This window comes from Loxodonta africana, chromosome 2, assembly GCF_030014295.1.
Source record: "Loxodonta africana isolate mLoxAfr1 chromosome 2, mLoxAfr1.hap2, whole genome shotgun sequence".
In the NCBI taxonomy this organism is placed as follows: domain Eukaryota; kingdom Metazoa; phylum Chordata; class Mammalia; order Proboscidea; family Elephantidae; genus Loxodonta; species Loxodonta africana.
In genome coordinates this window covers 225,255,534-225,279,053 of record NC_087343.1, presented here as the reverse complement: position 1 = coordinate 225,279,053, position 23,520 = coordinate 225,255,534, and the positions used below count along the sequence as shown (strand labels likewise).

The 23,520-nt window shown below is 50.3% G+C and overlaps 1 protein-coding gene across 1 annotated transcript in view; it reads right to left on the bottom strand.

Annotated features, from left to right (window-relative positions):
• Positions 1 to 9,115: 9,115 nt before the first annotated feature.
• PDXK (pyridoxal kinase) overlaps positions 9,116 to 23,520 on the bottom strand; it is a 59,782-nt gene continuing 45,377 nt past the window's right edge. The window contains exons 8-11 of the mRNA XM_003419034.3: positions 14,311 to 14,422; positions 12,821 to 12,957; positions 10,052 to 10,118; positions 9,116 to 9,756 (exon numbers count right to left, since the gene is read on the bottom strand). Coding sequence (XP_003419082.1) covers positions 9,644 to 9,756; positions 10,052 to 10,118; positions 12,821 to 12,957; positions 14,311 to 14,422 — 429 coding nt within the window. The 3' untranslated portion in view covers positions 9,116 to 9,643. The remainder of the gene's footprint in view (positions 9,757 to 10,051; positions 10,119 to 12,820; positions 12,958 to 14,310; positions 14,423 to 23,520) is intronic.

The window sequence follows — 23,520 nt, the reverse complement described above, 5'->3', positions numbered from 1 at the left end:
AGCCATGTGGTCACAGAGTTTTTGAGGAATTCACTGTGTCTTCTAGCACTTGTGTGGTTTCATGCTTTCCATTGGGTTCTCTGATCCATTTGTGGTTTATTCTTGTGTGCAGTGTGAGGTTTGCATCAAATATCTTGAAATGGCAATCCAAGTGCCCCTACCCATTTAGGGGAAGGCCCAAGTTCATCCCAGTGGCTTGGGATCCGCCTTTATCATTCACTGACTGCACAGGAACATCCAGACCCTCAGAGAGGGAAAGGGCCAGGTCAGCGCTCGCCTCACCCCCACTTCATCCCCTGTCACAGGCCCCCCTGAGCTGAGTAATGGTCCCCCAAAGAAGTCCAGGTCCATACCCCAGGAGCCCATGAATATGGTGCCTCACATGGCAACAGGGACTTTGTAAATGCGATGACGTGAAGGGTCTTGAGACAAGAGATGATTCTGGATTATCCAGGTGGGCCAGTGTAAGCACAAGGTCCTTATAAGAGGGAGGCAGTACCCAAAAGAAGTGAAGGCGGGGTGCAGACAGAAACCTGTACATCAGCAGATGAATGGATAAACACAATGTATATAATGCAATGGACTATAGCAACCCCAGTACCCATCAGCAGATGAATGGATAAACACAACGTATATAATGCAATGGACTATAGCCACCCCAGTACCCATCAGCAGATGAATGGATAAACACAATGTATATAATACAATGGACTATCACTCACCTTGAAGAGAAATGTAGTTCTGATTCATGCTTCATGATGAACCTCGAAAACATTATGCCGAATGAAATAGGTCAGCCACAAATGGATAAATATTGAATGATCTCGCTTACATAAAATAAGCAAATATATAGAAGCTAAGGAAACCCTGGTGGCGTAGTGGTTAAGCACTAGGGCTGCTAACCAAGAGATTGGCAGTTCAAATCCACCAGGCACTCCTTGGAAACTCTATAGGGCAGTTCTACTCTATCCTATAGGGTCACTATGAGTTGGAATCAAGTTGATGGCAGTGGGTTTTTGGGTTTATAGAAGCTTATGAGTGGTTACCAGGAGTGGGAAGTGGGGAGTTTCTGTTTGGGTGGCATTGAGTTTACATTAATGGTTGTAGAATAATAAGGAAAAAGGATAGGGGTCATGCAACACAAACAGCGTAATTGATGTCATTGAATTGTGCATGTAGAAACTGTTGAATTTTGTTGCAATTAAAAAAAACAAAGAGGAAGGAGGGTCAGAGGCAGGGGAGATGTGACCACAAACACAGAGGCCAGAGTGAAGCTGGGTCACATGCCAAGGCATGTGGCAGCCTCTAGAAGCTGGAAAAAGCCAGGGAACAAATGGATTCTCCCCTGGAGCCTCTAGAAGGAACACAGCCCTGCTGACCCATTTTTAGACTTCTGACCTCCACAGCTGTAAAAGAATGTTGTGTTGCTTTAAACGAAGAAAGTTGTGTTAGGGACACTGGAAACTGATACCCTGGGTTCAGGTTTCAGGCTGGGGGTGGGGAGAGTAGGGGGAGTGGCTGGGATGGGGCTTGACACGAGGAAGTGGGTTTGTGGGGAGAGTACGTGGTGTCTGACAGGCAGCAGATTCCATAAGCGTATGAAGTGGCTGCCTCGGCCACCCTGTTTCTCTCCTACAGTCTTCAGAGCCTGGGGTCCTTGCAGCCCAGTGCCCTTGGTGGCGATGGGTCAATGGAGGGGTCACCAGGGGATCCTGGGGGGGGACTGGCTGTGCAGAGCAGTCCCTCCCCATTCTTCTGTGTCCTTTTGGCACAGAGCCAGGAGCCTGTGTGGGGATGACCTGAGATTGTATTAAAAAAGGCCTGGTGAACCACAGGGAGAGTATGGCATCCACTGGCCAGAAGCCCCAGTGCTATCACCAAGTGGGAGCTAGGGGACACTGGAGTCCAGGAGGTGAAGGACATTGGATCAATGACCAAAGCTGGTCCTCAGATAGGTAGGGAGGGACCTGGGACCTGAAGCCCACCCTCCCTTAGCACAAGGGCTCCCCCAGGCGGACCGGCAGGAAGTAAGGGCCCCTGAACTCTGCCTGGGGCCTTGGCCTAGCCTCCTGGGCAGACACAGGGCATGTCAGCCCTTAAAGAGGGAGACAGCAGCCACCACCCAGCTTGCGGGCAGACAACACAGCTTTAAGTAATACACAGGCAATAAGCAAGAGGAGCTCCTGGGAGTTTTTGTTTGGGGGCATTGAGTTCATGGTAATGGTGGTGGAATATTTTTGAAGACTATCATGATAAGATCGAAGACTATCAAGATAAGACTATCACGATAATGGTGGCACAACAGGAAAAGCGTACTGAGCGTTGTTGAGCTGTAAATGTGGAAGTTATATTGGCCAATGTTTTGATGTGTATATTTTCGCCACAGAAAAAAGGAAATAAAAGCTTTAAAAAAAAAGGAAGATACTCTTGAGGCACAGAGACATAGTCAGATGGCAGCAGAATCACCATGAAAATATTTATTTGTGGATAATCGTAAGTCAACAAGACCAGCACAGAACAGACACAGCCTATACAACACTGAGGAGGTTTTATTTTTATAAACATCCACACACGCATGGTACATAGGGCTCATGGACGGGCTTAAGGACCCCACCACGCGACGTGGCACAGGCGGACCCTCCCTTGGCGGCAGTGGCCACTGAGTGGTCTCCCCCTCCTTGGAAGCCTCCAGAAATCTGAGTTCGTTTCAAAGGAAGAATCAGGCCAGGATGGGGCCACGTGGCCTGGGCTGTCAGCACCAACATCCTCCCTTTTGGTCCAGTTTTGCAATAATTGACCAAAATTCCAACTGAAATTCTAAATTAGAAATGATGTAGTTATACTTGAGCATTGTGCTCTTTTGAGAACTATCTGTATGGGATCAAACTGATAACAGCAACTTGAAACATCAGATAGGAACCTAGGGGGCGGTGAGTTTATGTCAATGAGGGAGGAACAACTCAGAAAAGGAAGGTGAGAATGGTCATACAACTTGAAGAATGTAATCAATGTCACTGAATGGTACACGCAGAAACTGTTGGATCGGTGTGTGTATTTTGCTGCGTATATTCTTAAAAAAAAAAAAAAAATGCAGTTATAAAGCTAAAAGCATTCCAGACAGCATCCACATACACGTCCTCCTTCTAGGGCTACATGGAGCTAATTAAGAATTCACTTCCCTTTCCAAAAATATTCACACCTGCACCTGCCTTCAAGAAGCATGTTCCAGAGATTTTGTGGGAACACACGGAGGCCCGAGCTCTCCACCGCCTGTCCCTCTTATGACGCATTGAGGGATTAGTTAGGCCCACCAGCCCCCTCCTTCCCGTTCCACCAGCCCCAGCGCTCACCTTCCTCATGCCAGGAACCGGGTCCTGGGTCAGAACTGGCTTTAAAGCTGCTGGTCCAGAGCTGCCGCCAATGCCAGGACAAGGGCGCTCCCGCCTCCCTGTGATGGGACAGGCTGGCTTGGCAGGGCGGGCAGTGAGGCATTTGGGAGCATGGTTCTAATCAAACAGTGAAGCCCATCCCTCGCCAGGGGGGTCACGACAGGGTTTGGCTCAGATGGTGGAAATTCCTTAAAACACCTGTTCACTCTGCCAGAAGATTGAAAAACAAAACACAGCAGGAACTCTCTGTCAATGTAAAGTTTTAAAACAGCTTCTAAGTCAGACGTAGGCGCCCTGGTGGTGCAGTGGTTAAGAACTCGTCAGTTCAAATCCACCAGCCGATCCTTAGAAGTCCTATGGGGTAGTTCTACTCTGTTCTGTAGGGTCGCTGTGAGTCAGAATTGACCCGATGTCAATGAGTTTGGTTGGTTTTTAAGTCAGACCTAAAGTTACATATTAAAGACTGTTCTAAATACACAAACACACTGTGTTATCTGTGAGCACAAACCCTGTGAGGCAGCAACGTGGCTCATAACCCCGTTTGTTAATCCATGTCCTCACATTAACAACTGAAAGCATTTTGTACCCAGAGTAGATGATGAATGTCAGCCAGAAGATACACACACACACACACACACACACACACACACACACACACACACACACACAAGAAGCTCGCGATATCAGTAACTGTGAACCATGGCCCTGTAACACGTCGGCTGCCAGGTCTCTAGCAAGATGGGGGACCCTGCCTGGGCCCAACTCCTCCCTGGGGAGCCAGCACAGAACACATGGTCCCTACCACCTAACAGAGGACTACTCAGAACCTAAGACAGCACCCCCTAGCAGGGTGGTGGAAGTTTCCAATCTACCAGGGCAGGTGGGTGCCTGATCCCCGCCTGGACTCTGCTGCCGTCCCTCCTCTGCTGGCAGAGGCCAGAGCACACACAGCTGGATTCCAAAACCACGGTGCTCTCTATAAAAAATACTGAGACTTGTTAACACTCGTCATGCATGCAGACGACCTGGCAGCCTGGCTCTCTGTCCATCACAGGTGACTAGGGCAAGGACACGCGAGACACACGTCCACACCTACAGCACATCTGATGCCCTGGGCTGAAACTTACACCCAACAAAGAGGCACCACTGTGCCCCAGCCTCCACTGTGCCGGGGCGGGGCGGGGGGCGGCCTGGCCAGCACCATGGGCAGTCCTGGGGGTGTGAGAGGGGGCCTCTGGGGGTCAGTTCCAGGCTTCCAGGGCTTAGGGATAGCGGTGGATGGGCAGTGGGCCTGGCCTCCCACAGCCACCCTTCCTTGGGTCTAAGGTCCTCCCAAGTGCCCATTTGGCCCCAGCTGTTGGCGTCCATCTACCAAGCCCCCTCAGAAGACTTGGGGGCCATTTCTCCAGGAAGTCTTACTGTAAAGAGCCATCTGGGGTGTTAGAAGGAAAGCCCCTCGGCCCCCAGAGAGGGAGGCAACTGGAGTGAGGGGGGCAGGGCCCAGCAGCTGCTCGCCTTTTGCATGCAGAGATGAGCAGTGGTCCAGGGCCATGTCTCTCCCACCAGGACTCAGAAGGCCAGGACCAGGGTCACAGTGTCCCAGCCTGCCATAATCTGCTCGGCACACTCACTAACTGCATCCTCCGCCCTCTGCGCCCAGGTTGGGGTTCAGGAATGTTCCTAAGTGGACCCTGCCCCCAGAGAGATGTGTGAGAGGGAGGGCCGGCATCCAGGTCGGCCACACAGAAGGAAGGGGGCCCTTGCCTTTTCTGCCACCAATCGGTGGTCATAGGTGCCTCTGCTCCACATCAGTATGGACCTCAATGCCCCCAAGCAGGTGGTCCTCCATCAAGGGACAGGAAACATAAGGAGCACACGTGGGTCACCGGGGAGGTCCAGTGTGCTGGACCTCTGTACATTTCAACTAAAAAGTGAACATGGGGTTCAAGCAATGAGAGATGATGTGAGGGTCAGAAGCTGGCTTATGGTATGGTAACTTTAGGGCTCAACATGCCCTTACCCTTTACCAACCTGCCTCCTCAGCCAGCGGCAACCCACCCGGCTCCGGCAATTGTCTGCAAATGACGACTTCCTGAGAGAAGCCTATGGCTCTCATCAGTATGTGGATTTTCCTATTGTGGATAATGAGGAGGGTAATGGTGGTGACAGCGAGGACGATGGTGGCGATGGCATGATGGTGGTGATGGTGGTGGTGGTGATGGTGGTGATGGTGGTGGTGGTGATGGTGATGGTGGTGGTGGTGGTGGTGATGATGATGGTGATGATGATGGTGGTGATGGTGGTGGTGATGGTGGTGGTGGTGATGGTGATGATGGTGGTGATGGTATGATGATGGTGGTGTTGGTGGTGGTGGTGCTGATGATGGTGGTGGTGATGGTGGTGGTGATGGTGGTGGTGGTGATGGTGGTGGTGGTGATGGTGGTGGTGATGATGATGGTGGTGATGGTATGATGATGGTGGTGTTGGTGGTGGTGGTGCTGATGATGGTGGTGGTGATGGTGGTGGTGATGGTGGTGGTGGTGATGGTGGTGGTGGTGATGGTGGTGGTGATGGTGGTGGTGATGGTGGTGGTGGTGATGGTGGTGGTGATGGTGGTGGTGGTGATGGTGGTGGTGATGGTGGTGGTGGTGATGGTGATGATGGTGGTGGTGATGGTGATGATGATGGTGGTGATGGTGGTGGTGGTGATGGTGGTGGTGGTGATGATGATGGTGGTGATGGTATGATGATGGTGGTGTTGGTGGTGGTGGTGCTGATGATGGTGGTGGTGATGGTGGTGGTGGTGATGGTGATGATGATGGTGGTGATGGTATGATGATGGTGGTGCTGGTGGTGGTGGTGCTGATGATGGTGGTGGTGGTGGTGGTGGTGGTGATGGTGGTGGTAGTGATGGCGGTGATGGTGGTGGTGATGGCATAGTGATGGTGGTGGTGGTGATGGTGGTGGTGATGGTGGTGATGGTGGTGGTGATGGCATAGTGATGGTGGTGGTAAAGATGGTGGTGGTAAAGATGGTAATAATGGTGATGGTGGTGAAGATGATTACATCAGGGCACTTCAGGAATCACAGTGTAGGCATCACTCTTCCCAACACTAAAACAAACCCTCTACCTTACTCGTCAGTGCACTTGAACCAAGCCTGGTGTAGTCCACCGTGAAAGTAAGCACGTTTAAAAACTGGATCTAATAAGTTTTAAGAACAAGATATTAAACAAAGGATCATTTTTACAATCATTGACATAGACTGCAAAAATCACATAGCCTAATACAATTACCTTAGCAAGACAAGGCGATGATTTAAAGCTGGTAACAAAAAAAAGGATCCTACTTTGCAATTCATCCTTAAGATCTACAGGAAGTTGGAAAAGCTGGATTAAGAAGGGACACAATTCTGTACTCTGATAATAAGCAGGCAATTCTGGACCGAGACATCTCCCATCTTAAAATAACTTTCTATTATTATTTTGCATGTTCTTAAGTTACGGAAAGTAAAAACAGAAATTAATTCTAATTTGGATCCAAACACCACCTCCAGGGACTGAGTGAGATTCTCAGGGACAAGCCTGGGCCTTGCTTCAGTCAGGGTGGACCAAGTAGGTCCAGGTGGAAATGGTGCGTGGATTGCGCAGCCTCCAGCAAAATCAGGATGAAAGTGCATTTGCTTCACGGGGTGGGGGTGTTGGCTACTGCCCTCTGCAGAAGCCACCACTGTTTCTGCGTGCATGCTGCACTCTGCAAACTCCATCTGCTCTCAACACTCCTTGCTTTCCTCCTGCTCCCTGCAGATGGCGCAAGCCACACCCTCACCCCTTGGTCACGGGCTTTGACACCCAAGAAGTTGGAAGAAAAGTTTCAGCTTATGTCAGAAGAGTTCAAGACTCCACCACCAGGGACACTGACGAGAAGCTCTTGCAGGTGGAATGATTCTCATCAGTCTGTGTAATGCAGGGACATACAAGAATGAGACCTAACGGGGCTCTGAGGATTAAACCTCTCCAGTAAAGCTGAAAGAAGCAAGAGTCAAATAGTGTTTGCTAGAGAACGTGTTCTTTAAAGCTAATCGTACAGACACAGTAAGTTCCCACACCCCATACGGGGTTTTCAGGATGAGTGTTTCACGATCTCACTGATGAGACACATCTAGGTTCTTTTCCCAGTACTATACTTGCTCCCAATATTACTTACAAAAAAAAAAGGACAAAGAATGCATTCTCATTGGCTGGTGATGTGGTCTCTTACTTCATCCCCACGTTGGCAGTGACGTTATTTCAAGGTGCCACAGAGACCCCTGACCTGGGTAAGCTGGCTGGTCCCTGCTTTCTGTCACGCTTTGGGACCAGCAGGACCAGGGCTCTGCCTGGGGCTCTGATGAGCCTGTGATTTCTGTGTCTCTTTGAGCCATACCAGGAACCAGAAAACTCAACGACCCAAGGTGACGTAGGAACAGATGCCCTGACATGCTGGCCACTGGCCAACGAGCCCAAACCTCATGCCCACCGGCTGCTGTGGCTGTGCTGGGGGCAGGACGGATGAGGATGCGAGTTAAGACATTCAGAGTGGGGGGGAGGGGGCACGGTGAAAACGTGGAACAGTGTGGCAGAGGTCAAGGAAAGTGGTGTCTTGGTTTACAGCATTTTTCAAGTAGGTGTGAGTACCTGCAGAACCAGAACCAACTGGAAATGCATTCACAGGAGGCAGGAGCCGGAGGAAGGGCTGCCTGTGGGGGATGGAGCAGGGGAGAAGACCGCTCCCTGGGGAGAAACCACTTTCCTGGGGCCACATCCAGCACTTCCTGGTTCCCACCATCTACCCACCTGGGGCCTTCACCCAGAGCTGAGGGGAGGAGGGTGGGCTAAGTGCGTGCTGAGATCAAGGCAGGCCCAAATCTTCCCGACAGACCGTGGGCACCCCTGCCTGCAGCCACGCATAGGGTGACCCCAATTCTGAGGCCAAGGAGGTTGCCCCCTAGCAGTGGGCACCTGGTCTTGTGTCACAGTTAATGCTAAGGCTTTCACCCTCCCAGCCTGACATGGAGGTGGTGGGGTGCCAGAGCTGCTTGTTTGAAGCTCAGCTGCCTCTCACTTTTGCCAAAAACTCTCCTCTGGGGATGAGATTTGGGTGGCTCTGGTCTGCAGCTGGCTTTGAGGAAGGTGGGGCCTTCTGTGTCCCCACATCTGCTTGGCACAGAACACAGGGTGCAGGGAGGGTGGGCTGAGGTCACTGGTCCCAGGGGTCAAACACACTAATGATGCTCATGAGGAGGGGACAGGAGGCCCTCCTCTTTCCTCCATGCCTGACTGTAAACAAACACTGTGGCTCCACATCTCTGTGGCCAGCAGTCGGTGGGGCAAGAATACACGCACACCGCACCTTGAACTAGGCAAGTTTTCCATGGGAAACAGACATGGTGGTTCCCCGGCACCCTGTGGACTGCCTGCTGCCCAACCCCATCTGTATTGTGGTCCATCTCCTCAGCCATGTATCAGGAGATCACTGCAAGAAGACGTTCACACAGCAGGCCCCTCTGAGGGCTGGACTAGGCTGGGTGCAGGCGGGATGCGCAAACAGCCTGCCCAGTGCCTGGTGAGTCTGAGCAACTGATCCAAGGCTCTTCCACATGGTTGGACCAAAGAGCCATATCTGAGATCCCCAGGACTCCAGAGTAGCAAGTTAAGAAACAAAAACTCTGATATAGGAACAAGGGGGTAAGGTCAGAATGACGATAAAGATATTTGGCATAATTCTTTCAGGTACAATCAATTAAAACCCAGCTCATTCTCAGAGATGCCAAGACTCAGGACTCCCAGGCCCACTCCCAGACCCACCCACTCTGGACACGGGTTACATGCAGCAGGAGGGGGGACAGCGCTGACACAGGGTCCCCTGGAACAGTGGGCCACTCCCTCGCCCTCTACATGTACCACAATGACAGAAGCCAAGGGGACAAAACACCCCGAGGCTGTAAACCTGGGCTGGTTACCCAGGGAGGCCCAGGAGCCTTTGGGAGCAAGGAGAGTTGGGTTTCCAAATTGCAACCTTCTGTGATTGCCTTGTTATTTACAAAAAGCACAATCAGCACATTTCACAGGTCAGAACAGTGGAGGCTGGACACCCAAGGAAGAACAGGTACCAAAATCAAGTCTCAGTCACAGCTCTAGGGCAGATGTTAAGTTTTCACAGGATGACAATGAAGACACCGATAGGTTGTGCACTGCGGGCGCTGCGCACGTGGCCTCACAGCACCGTGGCCTGGACGACGATCTCCGGGTTCTCGATGTCCCTCTTGCTTTGCACCATCCTGAGCTCCAGCTGGGCCGAGCTGGGCTTCTGCCCCTTCCCAGCCTTGGCTGCAAGGACACGCAGAACAATCATGGCAGGGGGTGGGGCATGGGGTCGGCACTGCTCCTGGCCTTCCTCTCTCCCTGCCCCTCCGAGTACCCTGCACTGCCCAAGGTTCTCATTTCAGACAGGAACCCCCGCTGCCTCCCCACTGTTCCCCAGCCCTAAAGGCCATGGCCAGTGGGAACGGCCACCCAATTCACAGCAGGAAAGCCTGTTCATTACCCCCTTTGCAGTGCAGTCTCCCAGCCAGACTCTGGCCCAGGTTCCCCATGCTGTGCACCTGCTTGCCCTGGGCAGTACCTTTTGCATACTGGATGGTCCTCTGCAGGACGTGGTACATGGCAGACACTGTCTTCTCACATGCCACCTGCGGAGGAGAGAGACCTGTGTCCCTGCTCACGGTGGAGAGGGCTTTACCTGCTCCTGAGAGCCCCGCAACTGCCCTGGAGGGGATTCCACTGATTTAAACACTGGCACATGGGCTCCACATCAGAGAGGGCCCCGAGTCTGCATGCACCCCAGATGTCCGCCTGTCGAGTTTACATCTATGCACCTTGCAGGGGAGAGGTGAGAGCCCCGTCACAGCCCCTCACTGCACAAACTCGGATCTGCTTTATCCCCTGCAGGTGTGCTAACAGGCAATTACATACTGGTAAGGATTGAACTGTGTGCCCCACAGTTATGTGTGGTAAACCCTAACCTCTATGCCTGTGGTTATAATCTCATTTGGGAATGGGTTGTCTTTGTTATGTTAATCAGGCAGGATTAGTGTAGGGTGTATCTTGAGTTAATCTCTTTTGAGATATAAAAGAGATTAAACAAGCCAGCAGAGGAGAGGTGGGGTAAGATAGATGCCAAGATACTTGGAGATCTCCAAGGAACCAGAAAGCAGAAGCTGAAGAGACGAGGACCTTCCTCCACAGCTGACAGAAAAAGCCTTCCCCTAGAGCCAGCACCCTGAATTCAGACTTCTGGCCTCCTAAACTGTGAGAAGATAAAATTTCTGTTTGTTTAAGCCATCCACTTGTGGTATTTCTGTTACAGCAGCACTAAATAACTAAGACATGTACCAAACAGAGAGGGACAGACACCCCAACAACTCAAAGCCCCGTGGGAAGTGCTGTCTCACCACCTTCGTCATTACTGCCTGACACGTACCTTTAACCCTTTAACCAGTTGTCCTCAAGTCACTCTGACTCATGGCAACCCGGTATGTGTCAGAGTGGAACTATGCTCCATAGGGTTTTCAATGGCTGGTTTTTCAGAAGTAAATTGCCAGGCCTTTCTTCTGGGGCACCTCTGGGCAGACTGGACCCTCTAACCTCTCACTTAGCAGCTCAGTGCGCTAGCTGTTTGCGCCGCCCGGGGGCTCTGCCTGGCATAGAGTGGGTGTTTGATAAGTGTTTCCGGAATGAACTGATCATCAGAATCTACTGGAGGGAGGGTGTCACTTGTTGGCATTGCAAAGTCAGAGCTGGGCTGCTCGGTGGGGGCTGTAGAAGGTATGCCCACTCCCACCCATGCTATGACCCCAAGGCTGCGCTAGATCCAGGATGGGGCCTCCTCAGGGCAGCACTTAGCAAGTTTCCAGTCTCTATACCAAATGGACCTCCGAATGCTGCCAGTTAACCTGGCTGTATGCTGCATCTCTGCACCTTGCAGGCGAAAGGTGAAGGGCCAGCCTAAGCCCTTCACTGCAAACTTGGATCTGCTTCGTTCCCCTTGTTATGGATTGAATTGCGAACCCCCCCTCCCAATATGTGTTGTAATTCCTATCCTTTATGCCTGTGGTTAGGAGCCCTGGTGACACAGTGGTTAAAGCCATCAGCTGCTAACTGAAAGGTCGGCTGTTCAATTGTAATTCCTAACCTTTATGCCTGTGGTTAGGAGCCCTGGTGGCACAGTGGTTAAAGCCATCAGCTGCTAACTGAAAGGTTGGCCGTTCAAAACCACCAGTGGCTCCTCGGGAGAAGGATGTGACAGTCTGCTTCCGTAGACATCGACGGTCTTGGAAACCCTATGGGGTTGCTATGAGCAAGAAATGATTCCGGTGAGGGCAGTGGGTTTGGTTTGGTACGCCCGTGGTTATAATCTCACTTGGGAGTGGGTTGTCTGTTATGTTAATGAGGCAGGATGAGTGTAGGGTGTGACTTGAGTCAATCTCTTACAAGATATAAAAGGAGCATAATAAGGAAGCAGACATGGGGGAAGAGAGACAACAGGCCACAAGAAGACTGCCCAGGAGCAGAAGTTCAAAGAGGCAAGGACCTTCCTCCAGGGCCGACAGAGAGACAAAGCCTTCTCTTAGAGCCCGCACCCTGAATATAGACTTCTAGTCTCCTAAATTGAGAGAAAAGAGATTTCTTTCTGTTAAAGCTACCACCTATTTGTGGTATTTCTGTTATAGCACACTAGGTAACTAAGACGCCCATCCAAATGCATTCAGGGGCAGTTACATGTCAAACGGGGGACGGACACCCCAACAACTCAGAGCAAGAGCTGAATCCCCAACACAGTCTAGTGGATACACGTCTACCCACCTGCCGCCCGCACCCCCTGACCTCAGTTCTCCAAGGCAGCCTAGCCCTTTGCTGGTCTCCTGTCATTGTAGTGACTGCGTTGTCATACCAAACATTCAAACCCTGAGCTCTACAAGACGCCCAGGTGGCCTTGATGGGCAGGATAGCTCACCTCACGGGTCCCAGAGCTAAGAGCCGGTCAGTCTTCCCAGGACTCAGATTCTCCCCTGGATCACACCTGCCTGAGTCCAGAGTCTCCCACGTAACCCTGAAGCCCGGGGCGGGCACTCTGGTGGCCTGCCTTCACAGGTGGGTAAAGGGGCGGGGAGAGGCAGTGGGCCATGGGCCAGACTTGACCCCAGACCATCAGCTCCAGAGCCCCGGCCCCCTGCCTGCCCCTCCCTGGCATCGGGGGGAAGCTGAGCTGGCACCAGCAGAGATGCCGGACGGCCAGCCTTGCCGTCCTTCTCCCCTTTGGAGCTTCATGACCAATCCTCCACCTGGGGGGGGGGGGGGCTGGGTGACTGTGGGGACGGCTTTCCGCACGGACCTTGAGATTGTTGGGGTGCTTGTGTGTCCAGGCCAGGAGCATGGCGGCAAAGAGGTCCCCCGTGCCCACGAAGGCGGCATCCACCTTGTGCATCTCCATCCGGATGCGCTCGGTCACCATGGAGCCGTCGGGCCGCCCTGGAGGATGCAGGAGAGAAGGTTGCTGGTACCTGAGGCTCTGGCCCACGGCTGCCCTGCCCAGCCCTGCTCCTCCCCTGCATGGTAGTGGTGGTGGGGCAGAGCGGTGTTCACAGTGACAGAGCAGGGGGTGGCCTCATCCAGCGGCCCAGGACCCAGAGAGTACCAGGGAGCTCCATTCACCCCCAGCTCTGCCCCTTTGCCAAGAGAAAACATGGAAGACTGTGTGACAGGTTGAGCTATGAACCCCAAAAAGTTATGCTGAAGTCTTAACTCCTGTATCTGTGAAAGCGACCGTATTTGGGAATAGGAGCTTTCCTTTGTTATTCGCCTCGTAGGGGAGGGGGTGATAGACGCCATCAAGGATCCATCTACAAGCTTGGGAATACCAAGGATCGCCGGCAGTCACTAGAAACTGAGAGAGAGGCCCACAGAAGGAGACAATATGGCCAATGCCCTGATCTGAACTTCTAGCCTCCAGGGCTGTGAGAAAATAAATCTCTGTTCTTCAAAGTCACCCCCTTGTAATATATTTTGTAAACACAACACTAGGTAACTAAGACAGACTAGAACCTTGGAGGGCCACACAGTCAGGGGGAGGTCTTGGGTGGGTGGGGGGACACACTGTGTAGCTGGCAAACCAACAGGCCCACACATGAGATGTGACATGCAGGAAAATGACAGGGGCTTGTGGAGCTCTGGAACCCTGTCTGGGTATAGTCAACTGTGAGTGTGCGTGTATGTGCGTGTGTCTGCATGTGTCCTTGTGCACAGATATGGGGGGCGTGGAGAGCAGGCCACACACAGAAGTGCAGGCAACACTGCTCTCAGGGGACAGTGGTGGGAGGCCGGGCTCCCAGCTCAGCAGCTGACCCCCAGCCTTCTGTGTTAACACCGTGCAGAGAAAATCAGTCCACAGGGTATCATACAATTCAACAATCAGCAAGAAAGTGGAAATCTCCTCCAACAGATTTGCAGTGGGGGGCCTGTGGGCAGCCAGCTCCAGAGAAGCCAGACTCCCACTGGGGCTCCACAGTAACCTCTGCAATCTGGGGCAGGTTGGTTACTGGAGCCCGCAGGTCAAGGCCTTCACCCAGTGCCCCAGGCCACATGCTCGGGGAGGAGCTGTTAGTACCCACAGTGTACCCCTCTCCCTGTGCACGGGGGACCCCGGTTCTGCTTGTAGCCAGACCTTCCCGTAGGACAGTGGGGTCAGTCCACCCCTCCTTGCAGAATCAGGCCCACATTTCTTTGCACAGAACCCAAACATTCTCTGAAGTTCCCAAGGATACCTGAGTTGTAAAACCTCAGCAAGATGCCCCCTCCCTGGTAGCCAAGTCGGGGGGCACTCACTTATCCTCTGGCTGCCCAGGGCAATCAGGTAGTCGCTGCCCTGTGGAGATGGCAGGTCGGAGCTGGTGATGACCACGGTGTCGGGGCCCATGGCGTGCAGTATGTCCATCACCTGTTGCGGCAGGGACAGCGGTTAGCTCAGCTCCAAGCCACACCATGCATGAATGGCAGGTCTCAGGGGATGGGAGCTGTTGACTCAGCCCTCAGCCCTCCCTGCACCACTCACAATAGGCACACACGGGCTTATACACTGAGTGCACGTGGTGCAATGAATTTCTTAATGTGGCCCTTCCAGCCATGGTCTCTGTGACTCACACAATGATTGAGTAGGACTATGGAAATACGGTATATGGAACCTGTGATGGTTGGGGTTACTTGTCAACTTGGCTAGGCCACGGTTCCCAGTATTGTGTGGTTGTCTTCCATTTTATGTTGTGGATCCTGACCTCTGCATGTTGATGAGGCAGGACTGGTGCAGGGTGTGTCTTGGGTCACAGCCTTGCAGGACGGCATGACTCAAGCCCTACCCTACTAAAGTTACGCCCTTACCTGGGGTGTGGCCTGCGTCTAAGGTATATATGTGGATGTCCTAATGTGGCTCTCTCTCTCTGCATCTGGATCCTGCGTCTGGTTCGTGATCATTTAATGTCTGGTTCTTGAGACTTGAGCCAGGGGCTTGCTGTCTGACCTGCCGATTCTGGGATTCGCAGGCCTCCGCAGCCCCGTGGGCTGGTGGCCCATCATCTGACCTGATTTGCCAGCTTCCACAGCCCTGTGAGCCAGCAGCCTGTGGTCTGAACTGCCGGTTGGGGTTCATCAGCCCCTGCAATCATGTGGATCAGGAGAAGCTTACACCAGACTCACGGATTTGGGACTTGCCAGCTTCCACAACTGTGAGTCATTTCCTTGATAAGGTTCGTGAGTTCTGTGAGACGCTGTAGCGAATTATAGAACCCAAAGACAGAGGGAGAGTACTGAGCGGGGAGGAGTAGCTGATGTTAGGGATGAGGGAGTGGGACAGCAGCTTCAAAAAGGTGGATAATCAGGACATCTTTAACCACCACCTCATAGGAACCAGCTTTGCGCTGATCCTCAAAAAAGAAACGACTCATTTAGTGCATTTTCTGGCAAAGCTGCCCTTTGCAAGGGAGACACAGGGTGTAGCTTGCCGGGATGGGGACAGTAGGGGCTGACAACTGGGAAAACTGCCCCCTGGTCCTGGGCCTCCCTCTGCCCTGCCAAAGGACAGCTTCTCTGGTGTGTCAAGTCCCTAAGTGTGCTATCAGACTGTGAGCACCTACCGAGCCACATCCCAGGGGAAGGGTGCTAAGGCCCAGGCCTTGGTAGTGACCTCCTCTGGGGCAAAAACCACACACACCTCCCCCCGTCAAGCAACAACAGCTTCCACCTCCTTTTGATCTCTGGTGAGCCGGTGCAATGGGCTCAATTGTGTCCCTCCAAAAAATGTTAAAGTCCTAACCCCTGCACCTGTGAACGTGACCTTGTTTGGAAATAGGGTCTTTGAAGATGTATCAGTTAGGTGAACATGAGGTCATACTGGAGTAGGGTGGGTCCTGATCCTATACAACTGGTGTCCTCATAAAAGAGAAGAGACACAGAGAGAGGGAGACACCATGTGATGCAGCATCTATGAGCCAAGGACACCTGGAGCCACCAGAAACTGGGGGAGAGGCCTCAAACAGATTCTCCTTCAGTGTCTAATAAAGAATCAACACTGCCAACACCCTGATCTCAGACTCTCAGCCTCCAGAGCTGTGAGATAATAGATTTCTGTTGGTTTAAGCCACCCACTTTGTGGTACTTTGTTACAGCAGACAAAGGAAACTAAGATAGCCATTCACTCATTCATTCTCACCAAGCATCTACTGCCCTGTGTCCAGCATCACCTAGGCCTGGTGGCTCTTCACCCTCCGACAGCACGTGTCTGGAGATAAAATACCCTCTCTGGGGCACATGGTGGCTAAGGACAGGGCCACCTACATGGAGACCTGAAGGCTGAAAAGGGAGGGACTCGAGGAGTGGAGGCCAGTGCTAGAGGCAGGCGTGGCCTCGTTCTCGAAGACAGGCACCTTACCTGTCTGCACTGTCACCACTGAGGACCCCTTTCCTGGGGTCACTCTGAGAATCTTAAAGGCAGAAGAACCATTTTGCTGTAATAGGCTCACGAGCTGACCTGAATTCACTTATGTGGTCTGGGAATTCCTGGTGCCTGTGACCAGTTGTGGATCCCAGTCAGGACCCCACACAGCATGGTGGCCTGCCCTTCCCCTTGTCAGCCAGTCCTTATCCTCCAGGCTGAGGCCTTGGGAGGTAACCCCAGCCAGGCAGGTACAACAGGGAGCAAAAGGAACAGAGCTCTCTCTAGGTTGGCTTTTCTCCAACATGCTATTGTGAGGGTCCTCTCCTCATCCCCCAACTGTCTTAGAGCAAGCTTCATAAAGGAAAGTAGAAAAGAACTTTGAAAGAGAAATTCTGCCCCAGTGTAGGCTGTGTAAGCTCCTGCCCTAGAGCTTCTGGCAGTCCTCCCTGCTGGCCTGCCCCACGATGGTGAGAGCCAACCCGTACAATAAATCTGTGTATATACACAGGAGGTCCCTGGGCTATAAGCATCCAACTTACATACAACCCGTAGTTATGAACAAAACCCATAAAGTCTATTATTTTAAGAATCCGAGGTACATACAATGGTTCGTAGTAACGGGCACTACTTTGTGATGCACAGCAAAATATTATTACTGTATTATTATGTTAAAGATGTTTTAGTGTATCTGGAAGGGTTTCTTTAATGCTTTTATGCATAGAAAGGGATACTATATACTATGACAAACATTTGACTGATTGATGTTAGGTATGAAATGTACCTAACTGTTCCAACTTACATACGAACTTGACTTAAAGACAGACCTAAAAATGGAACTCGTTTGTAATCCAGGGACTGCTTGTATCACACTGATTATGTTAGAGGAGCCCTGGTGGTGCAGCAGTTAAGTGCTCAGCTGCTAACCAAAAGGTCAGTGGTTCGGACTCACCAGCTGCTCCGTGGGAGAAAGATGTGGCAGTCTGCTGATGTAAAGAACACGGCCCTGGAACCCCCATGGGGCAGCTCTGCTCTGTCCTATAGGGTTGTTATGAGTTGCAATCAACTCAACGGCAATGGGCTTTTACCGGTTCTGTTTCTCTGGAGGAATCCATTGGATACAGATTTTTTTAAGTTGCCGCCAGGAAGCAAAAACTAGAAGGTACTGGAACATGCTAGGGGCTCACTTGGCTGTATCCCCATCTCTGGCTGCATGCCATGCAACAGAGCCGTGACCAGGGGGCAGATTATCCAACGGGCAAGGTAAGCACAGTGCTCACCTTTCTCACCAGATCATCTGTAGTGAACAACTTTACAGTTTTTCACCATATGAAAGATTCCTCTTCTAGGTACGACTGGCCTCTTTTCAAATTTATAATCCCTGACAGGGACGGATTACCCAGTAAACAAGGTAAGCATAGGTGTGCTTGTGCTTACTTAATAATCTGTAGTGAACAACTTCACATGCGGTGAAAGATGTAGAAAAAACAATGTGAAATTGTTTAGTACAGATTAGTACGTGGTACTCAGAGTGGTTCTAGAGAAACAAAACTATAAAAACGAGTTTTCTACATTGGTTCTAAAGTCTGGTTAGTCTTAAAGATGTTGGTGACTCTGCTTCCTGCAGTAAAGAGGGCACTGCTGATCCATGGCGTGAGGTGGGAATACAAATATGCAAAATATCAGCACCAACAGATCAAACACTGGTGAGAGGTGAGGTTCTGGATGATTGCATGTATGATACCTTTCTACAGTTTTGTCAGAGAAGTATAAGGAAGCTGGCTGGTTGGTCCTACTTTTGCTAGACAAAGTGGTGAAAGAGACGTGAGCTCAGGGCTCCCGAGTCACAGCTCAAACACCACATAAACGACCTCAAAATTCCTAATTGTGCCCTGAAAGAAAGTCTTATTTCTTGTAGTAAAGGAGCTGATGATTGCTGGAAACCAAACCGAGTCTTACCGTCATAATACTAGCTGAATTACAATGCCAATTAAATCCCCAACCTCAAGTGGTGTCTGAAGTTAAAGTGACGGCATTGAATGGGAAGAAATGAGATCTTGAAACTTGGGATGGGGACATATGGGCAGATTAGCAGGAAGGTGGGAACACTGAGCCTAAATTCTGTGGAATCCCTCCTGCCAACAGAAATAGCCCACTCACTCCCACCTAAAGAGATGACTCCATCTTTGTCTGTTAAGCCACCCTCCCCAGTAAAACCGTTAGCACTCCTGGACCCACCTGATGAGATTAACCCAGCTGTGTCCAAAGAGCCTTGTTGGAGTCGCTGCTTGGGGCAGATGCCTTACAAGACCTTGCTGAACATTCTCAGAACACATCCCCACCATCCGTTTTGGCTTCTATAACTAGGCTTGGCCTATAACTAGACTTAAGTCCCAGCAAGCCCCAAAAGATGAAGTACAAAGTGTGACTCAGGAGGAGGTAGGTACGCTACACTCCAAAAGACCTGTTTGAGTTTTCTAATTATGTACAAAGAGAAACCTGGGGAATATATGTAGGAATGGTTATTAAGGGTTCGGGATAATGGTGCAAGGAACATACAGATGGATCAGTCTGAGTTTGATATGGACCCATTAAGCACAAATCCTTCATTCAATGTATTAGCTCGAGAGGTTAGGAAAGGATCTAATAGTTCATTTGGTTGGGTCACTGAAGCATGGATTACGAGGGGCCTACACTAAATCAAGTTGAAGTGCCAGACCTGCCTTGGTGTACTGTAGAAGAATCCAAAGGCTTAGGGAAATTGGCATGTTAGAGTGGTTTGATCAGGTTAGACCCACAGATCCACACATGGAGTGCCCAGAGGACACAACTTTTACCACAATGGTGAGGAACAACTTTGTGAAGGGAGCCCAGCATCCTTAAAGACTGCTGTGATTGCTATTTTATGTAAGTCAGATTTGACAGTGGGAACTGCCCTAACGGAATTAAGACACCGAACTAGAATGGGGCTGATTGGACCCCATCGTGGTAGGGGCCAAGTGGCAGCACTCGGTCATCGAAGACAAGGTGGGTGTGGTTTACCGTGATGGAGAGTGGAGTCAAAGCAGTAATCAGAATAGTCTAAACTGTACGGACTTACGGCATTGGCTACTTAATCATGGTGTCCCTAGGAGTAAAAATATATCAGAAATCTACTAAATATTTACTTGATCTGTACAAGTGGAAGAATGCTAGGTCAGGTGAATGGCAGTCTAACTTGAATCACCAGAATAGTCACACACAGCTTCTCAATCAAGTCTCAGACCTGAGCCAGTTTACAGACCAACAACTCCCTGAAAGAAGTGGAGGCCTCGTCCCCTTGAGGAAGGGCCCCACTACACTGCCAAAAGTTTATACTCAATCTTTTCCTGGCCTTCCTCAAAGGCGTCTATGGCCTTTTACAAGAGTGACTGTTTATCAGGGGAAAGGAAATAATCAGACTTTTCGAGGATTGCTGAACTGACACTAATTCCCAAAACCCAGTGCCGTTGAGTCACTAATTCCAGGAGACCTAAAATGTCACTGTGGCCCACCAGTCAGTGTGGGAATATACGGAAGTTAGGTTATTAATGGAGTCTTAGCTCAGATTTGGCTCACAGTGGGTCCATTGGGTCCCCAAACTCATCCTCTGGGGACTTCCCCCGTTCCAGAATGCATAATTGGAATAGATACATGCAGCAACCGGCAGAATCCCCACAGCGGATCCCTGAGAAGTGGAGTAAAGGCTATTACGTTAGGAAAAGCCCAGTGGAAGCCATCAGAACTGCTGCTACCTAGGAAAATAGTAAACCAAAAGCAATACCGCATTCTTGGAGGGATTTGGGAGATTGCTGCCACCAACTACTTGACAGATGCAGGGATGGTGATTCCCACCATATCCCCATTCAACTCACCTATGTGGCCTGGGCAAAAAACAGGTGGATCCTGGAGAATGACAGTGGGTTATCAAAAACTTAGCCAGGTGGTGACTCCAACTGCGGCTGCTATTCCAGATGTGGTTTCATTGCTTAAGCAAATTAATACATCTCCTGGACCTGGTATACAGCTATTGATCTGGCTAATGCCTTTTTCTCCATACCTGAAGGACCACCAGAAGCAGTCTGCCTTCAGCGGGCAAGGCCGGCAATATACCTTAGCTGTCCCACCTCAACAAGTACATAAACTCTCCAGCCCTATGTCATAATTTAGTCCACAGGGACCTTGATCACCTTTCTCTTCCACAAGATGACACATTAGTCCATTACATTGATGGCATTATGCTGATTGAACCTAGTAAGGAAGAAGTGTCCGTGACTCTGGACTTACTGGTCCATTTGCATGCTAGAAGGTGGAAACTTAATCTGACAAAAATTCAGGGGCCTTCTACCTCAGTGAAATTTCTAGGGGTTCAGTGGTGTGGGGCACGTTCTGATACTGCATCTGTTCCTTCCCACAACTAAAAAGGAGGTACAACCTCTGGTGGGCCTCTGGATTTTGGAGGCAAAATACCCCTCATTTGTGTATGCTACTCCGGCCTATTTATCAAATGACTCAGAAAGTTGCTAGTTTTGAGTGGGGCCCAGACGAAGAGAAGGGTCTGCAACAGTTTCAGGTTGTCAAGCAAGCTGCTCTGCCACTTGGGCCATATGATTCAGCTGATCCAATGGTGCGTGAAGTGTCAGTGGCAGATAGAGATTCCCCTATTGGTGAATCACAGTGCAGATCCTTAGGATTTTGAAGCAAAGCCCTGCCATCCTCTGCAGATTACTACTTTCCTTTTTAAAAACAGATATTGGCTTGCTACTGGGCCTTAGTGGAGACTGAATGCTTCACCATGGGCCCCCAAGTCACCATGCAGCCTTAGCTGCCCATCATGAACTGGTGCTGTCTGACCCACAGAGCCATAAAGTCCGACATGCACAGCAGCACTCTGTCATTAAATGGAAAGAGTATATACGAGATTGGGCCCCAGCAGGACCTGAAGGCACAAGTAACTCGCATGAAGAAGTGGCCTAAATGCCTAGTCTCCACTCCTGTTACGTCATCTTCCATCTCCCTGTCTGCACCTATAGCTTCATGGGGGGCGCCTCATGATCAGCTGACTGAAGAAGAGAAAACTTGTGCCTGGTTTACAGACGGCTCTGCGTGACATGCAGGCACCACTTGAAAGTGGACAGCAGCAGCACTGCAGCCCTCTGTGAAGGACAGTGGTGAAGGGAAATCCTCCCAATGGGCAGAACTTTGAGCAGTGCACCATATTGTTCACTTTGCTTGGAAGGAGAAATGGCCAGATGTAGGACTGTATACTGACTCATGGGCTGTGGCCAATGGTTTGGCTGGTCAGGGATTTGGAAGGAACATGATTGGAAAATTGGTGACAAGGAGGTATGGGGAAGAGGTGTGTGGATAGACCTCTCTGAGAGGACCAAAGAAGTGAATATATTTGTTTCTCATGTGAATGCTCACCAAAGGGTGACCCTGGCAGAGGAGGATTTTAAAATTCAAGTGGATAGGATGGCAACCAGTCATCATCTTTCTCCAGCCACTCCTGTCATTGCCCAATGGGCTCATGAACGAAGTGGCCACGGAGGCAGGGATGGAGGTTATATATGGGCTCAGCAACATGGATTTCCACTCACCAAGGTCCACTTGGCTACAACTTCTGCTGAGTGCTCAATCTGCCAGCAGCAGAGACTAACAATAAATCCCCGATATGGCACCATTCCTTGAGGTGATCAGACAGCAATCTGGCAGTGGGTTGATTATACTGGTCACTTTCATCATGGAAAAGGCAGTGTTTTGTTCTTACTGGAATAGACACTCTGGTTAAGGATTTGCCTTCCTTGCATGCAATGCTTCTACCAAAACTACCATCCACGGACCTACAGAATGTCTTACCCACTATCATGGTATGTCACACTGCATTGCCTTGGAACAAGAGATTCTTTTCACAGCAAATGAAGTGTGGCAATGGACTTATGCTCACGGATTTCACTGCTCTTACCATGTTTCCCATCATCCTGAAGCGGCTGGCTTGATAGAACAATGTAATGGCCTTCTAAAGACACAATTACGATGCCAACTAGGTGGCAATACTTTTCAGGGTTGGGGCCATGTTCTCCAGGATGTTCTCAACCAGCGTCCAATACATGGTGCTGTTTCTCCCATAGCCAGGATTCATGGGTCCAGAAATTAAGGGGGGGAAATGGGAGTGGCACCACTCACTATTACCCCTAGTGACCCATTTGCAAAATTTTTGCTTCTTGTCCCTTCAACCGTAGGCTCTGCAGATGTAGAGGTCTTAGTTTCAAAGGGAAGAACGCATCCGCTGGGAGACACATCACTGATTCCATTGAACTGGAAGTTAAGGATGCCACCTGGCCACTTTGGGCTCCTTATCCCTCTGGATCAACAGGCAAAGAAGGGAGTTACCATACTGGCTGATGTGATTGATCCTGATTACCAAGAAGAAATGGGACTAATATTATATAATGGAAGTAAAGAAGAGTATGTCTGGAATATAGTAGACCCCTTAGGATGTCTCTTAGTACTGCCTTGTCCTGTGATTAAAGTCAATGGAAAACTACAGCAACCCAATTCTGACATGACTACTAATGGTCCAGACACTGCAGGAATGAAGATTTTGGTCATCCCACCAGACAACATGCACGACCAGCCCAGGTGCTTTCTGAGGGAAACGGGAATACGTAATCGGTGGTAGAAGAAGGTAGTTCTAAATACTAGCTACAACCATGTGACCAGTTGCAGAAACAAATACTATAATTGTTTATGAGTATTTCTTCCTTGTATGTGTGCATCAAATATTTGTTTTCTTCACTTATAAAATATAAGATGTAAACAGGGTTAGTGCATTTTTGTACGCATGTTAGTTGTATCATGTCAGGTGCAACTATGACTTTATAACTGTCTTTATTTCGAGATGTGTACAAATGCCAAGTTGACAAGGGGTGGAGAGTGATGGTTAAGGTTGTGTGTCAACTTGGCTGGGCCATGATACTCAGTGGTTTGGCTGTTACGTATTTTGATGGCTATGTAATGACGTAATCACCTCCATAAGGAGATCTGATATAATGTAATCACCTCCATGATGAAATTTGTTATGAGCAGCCAAT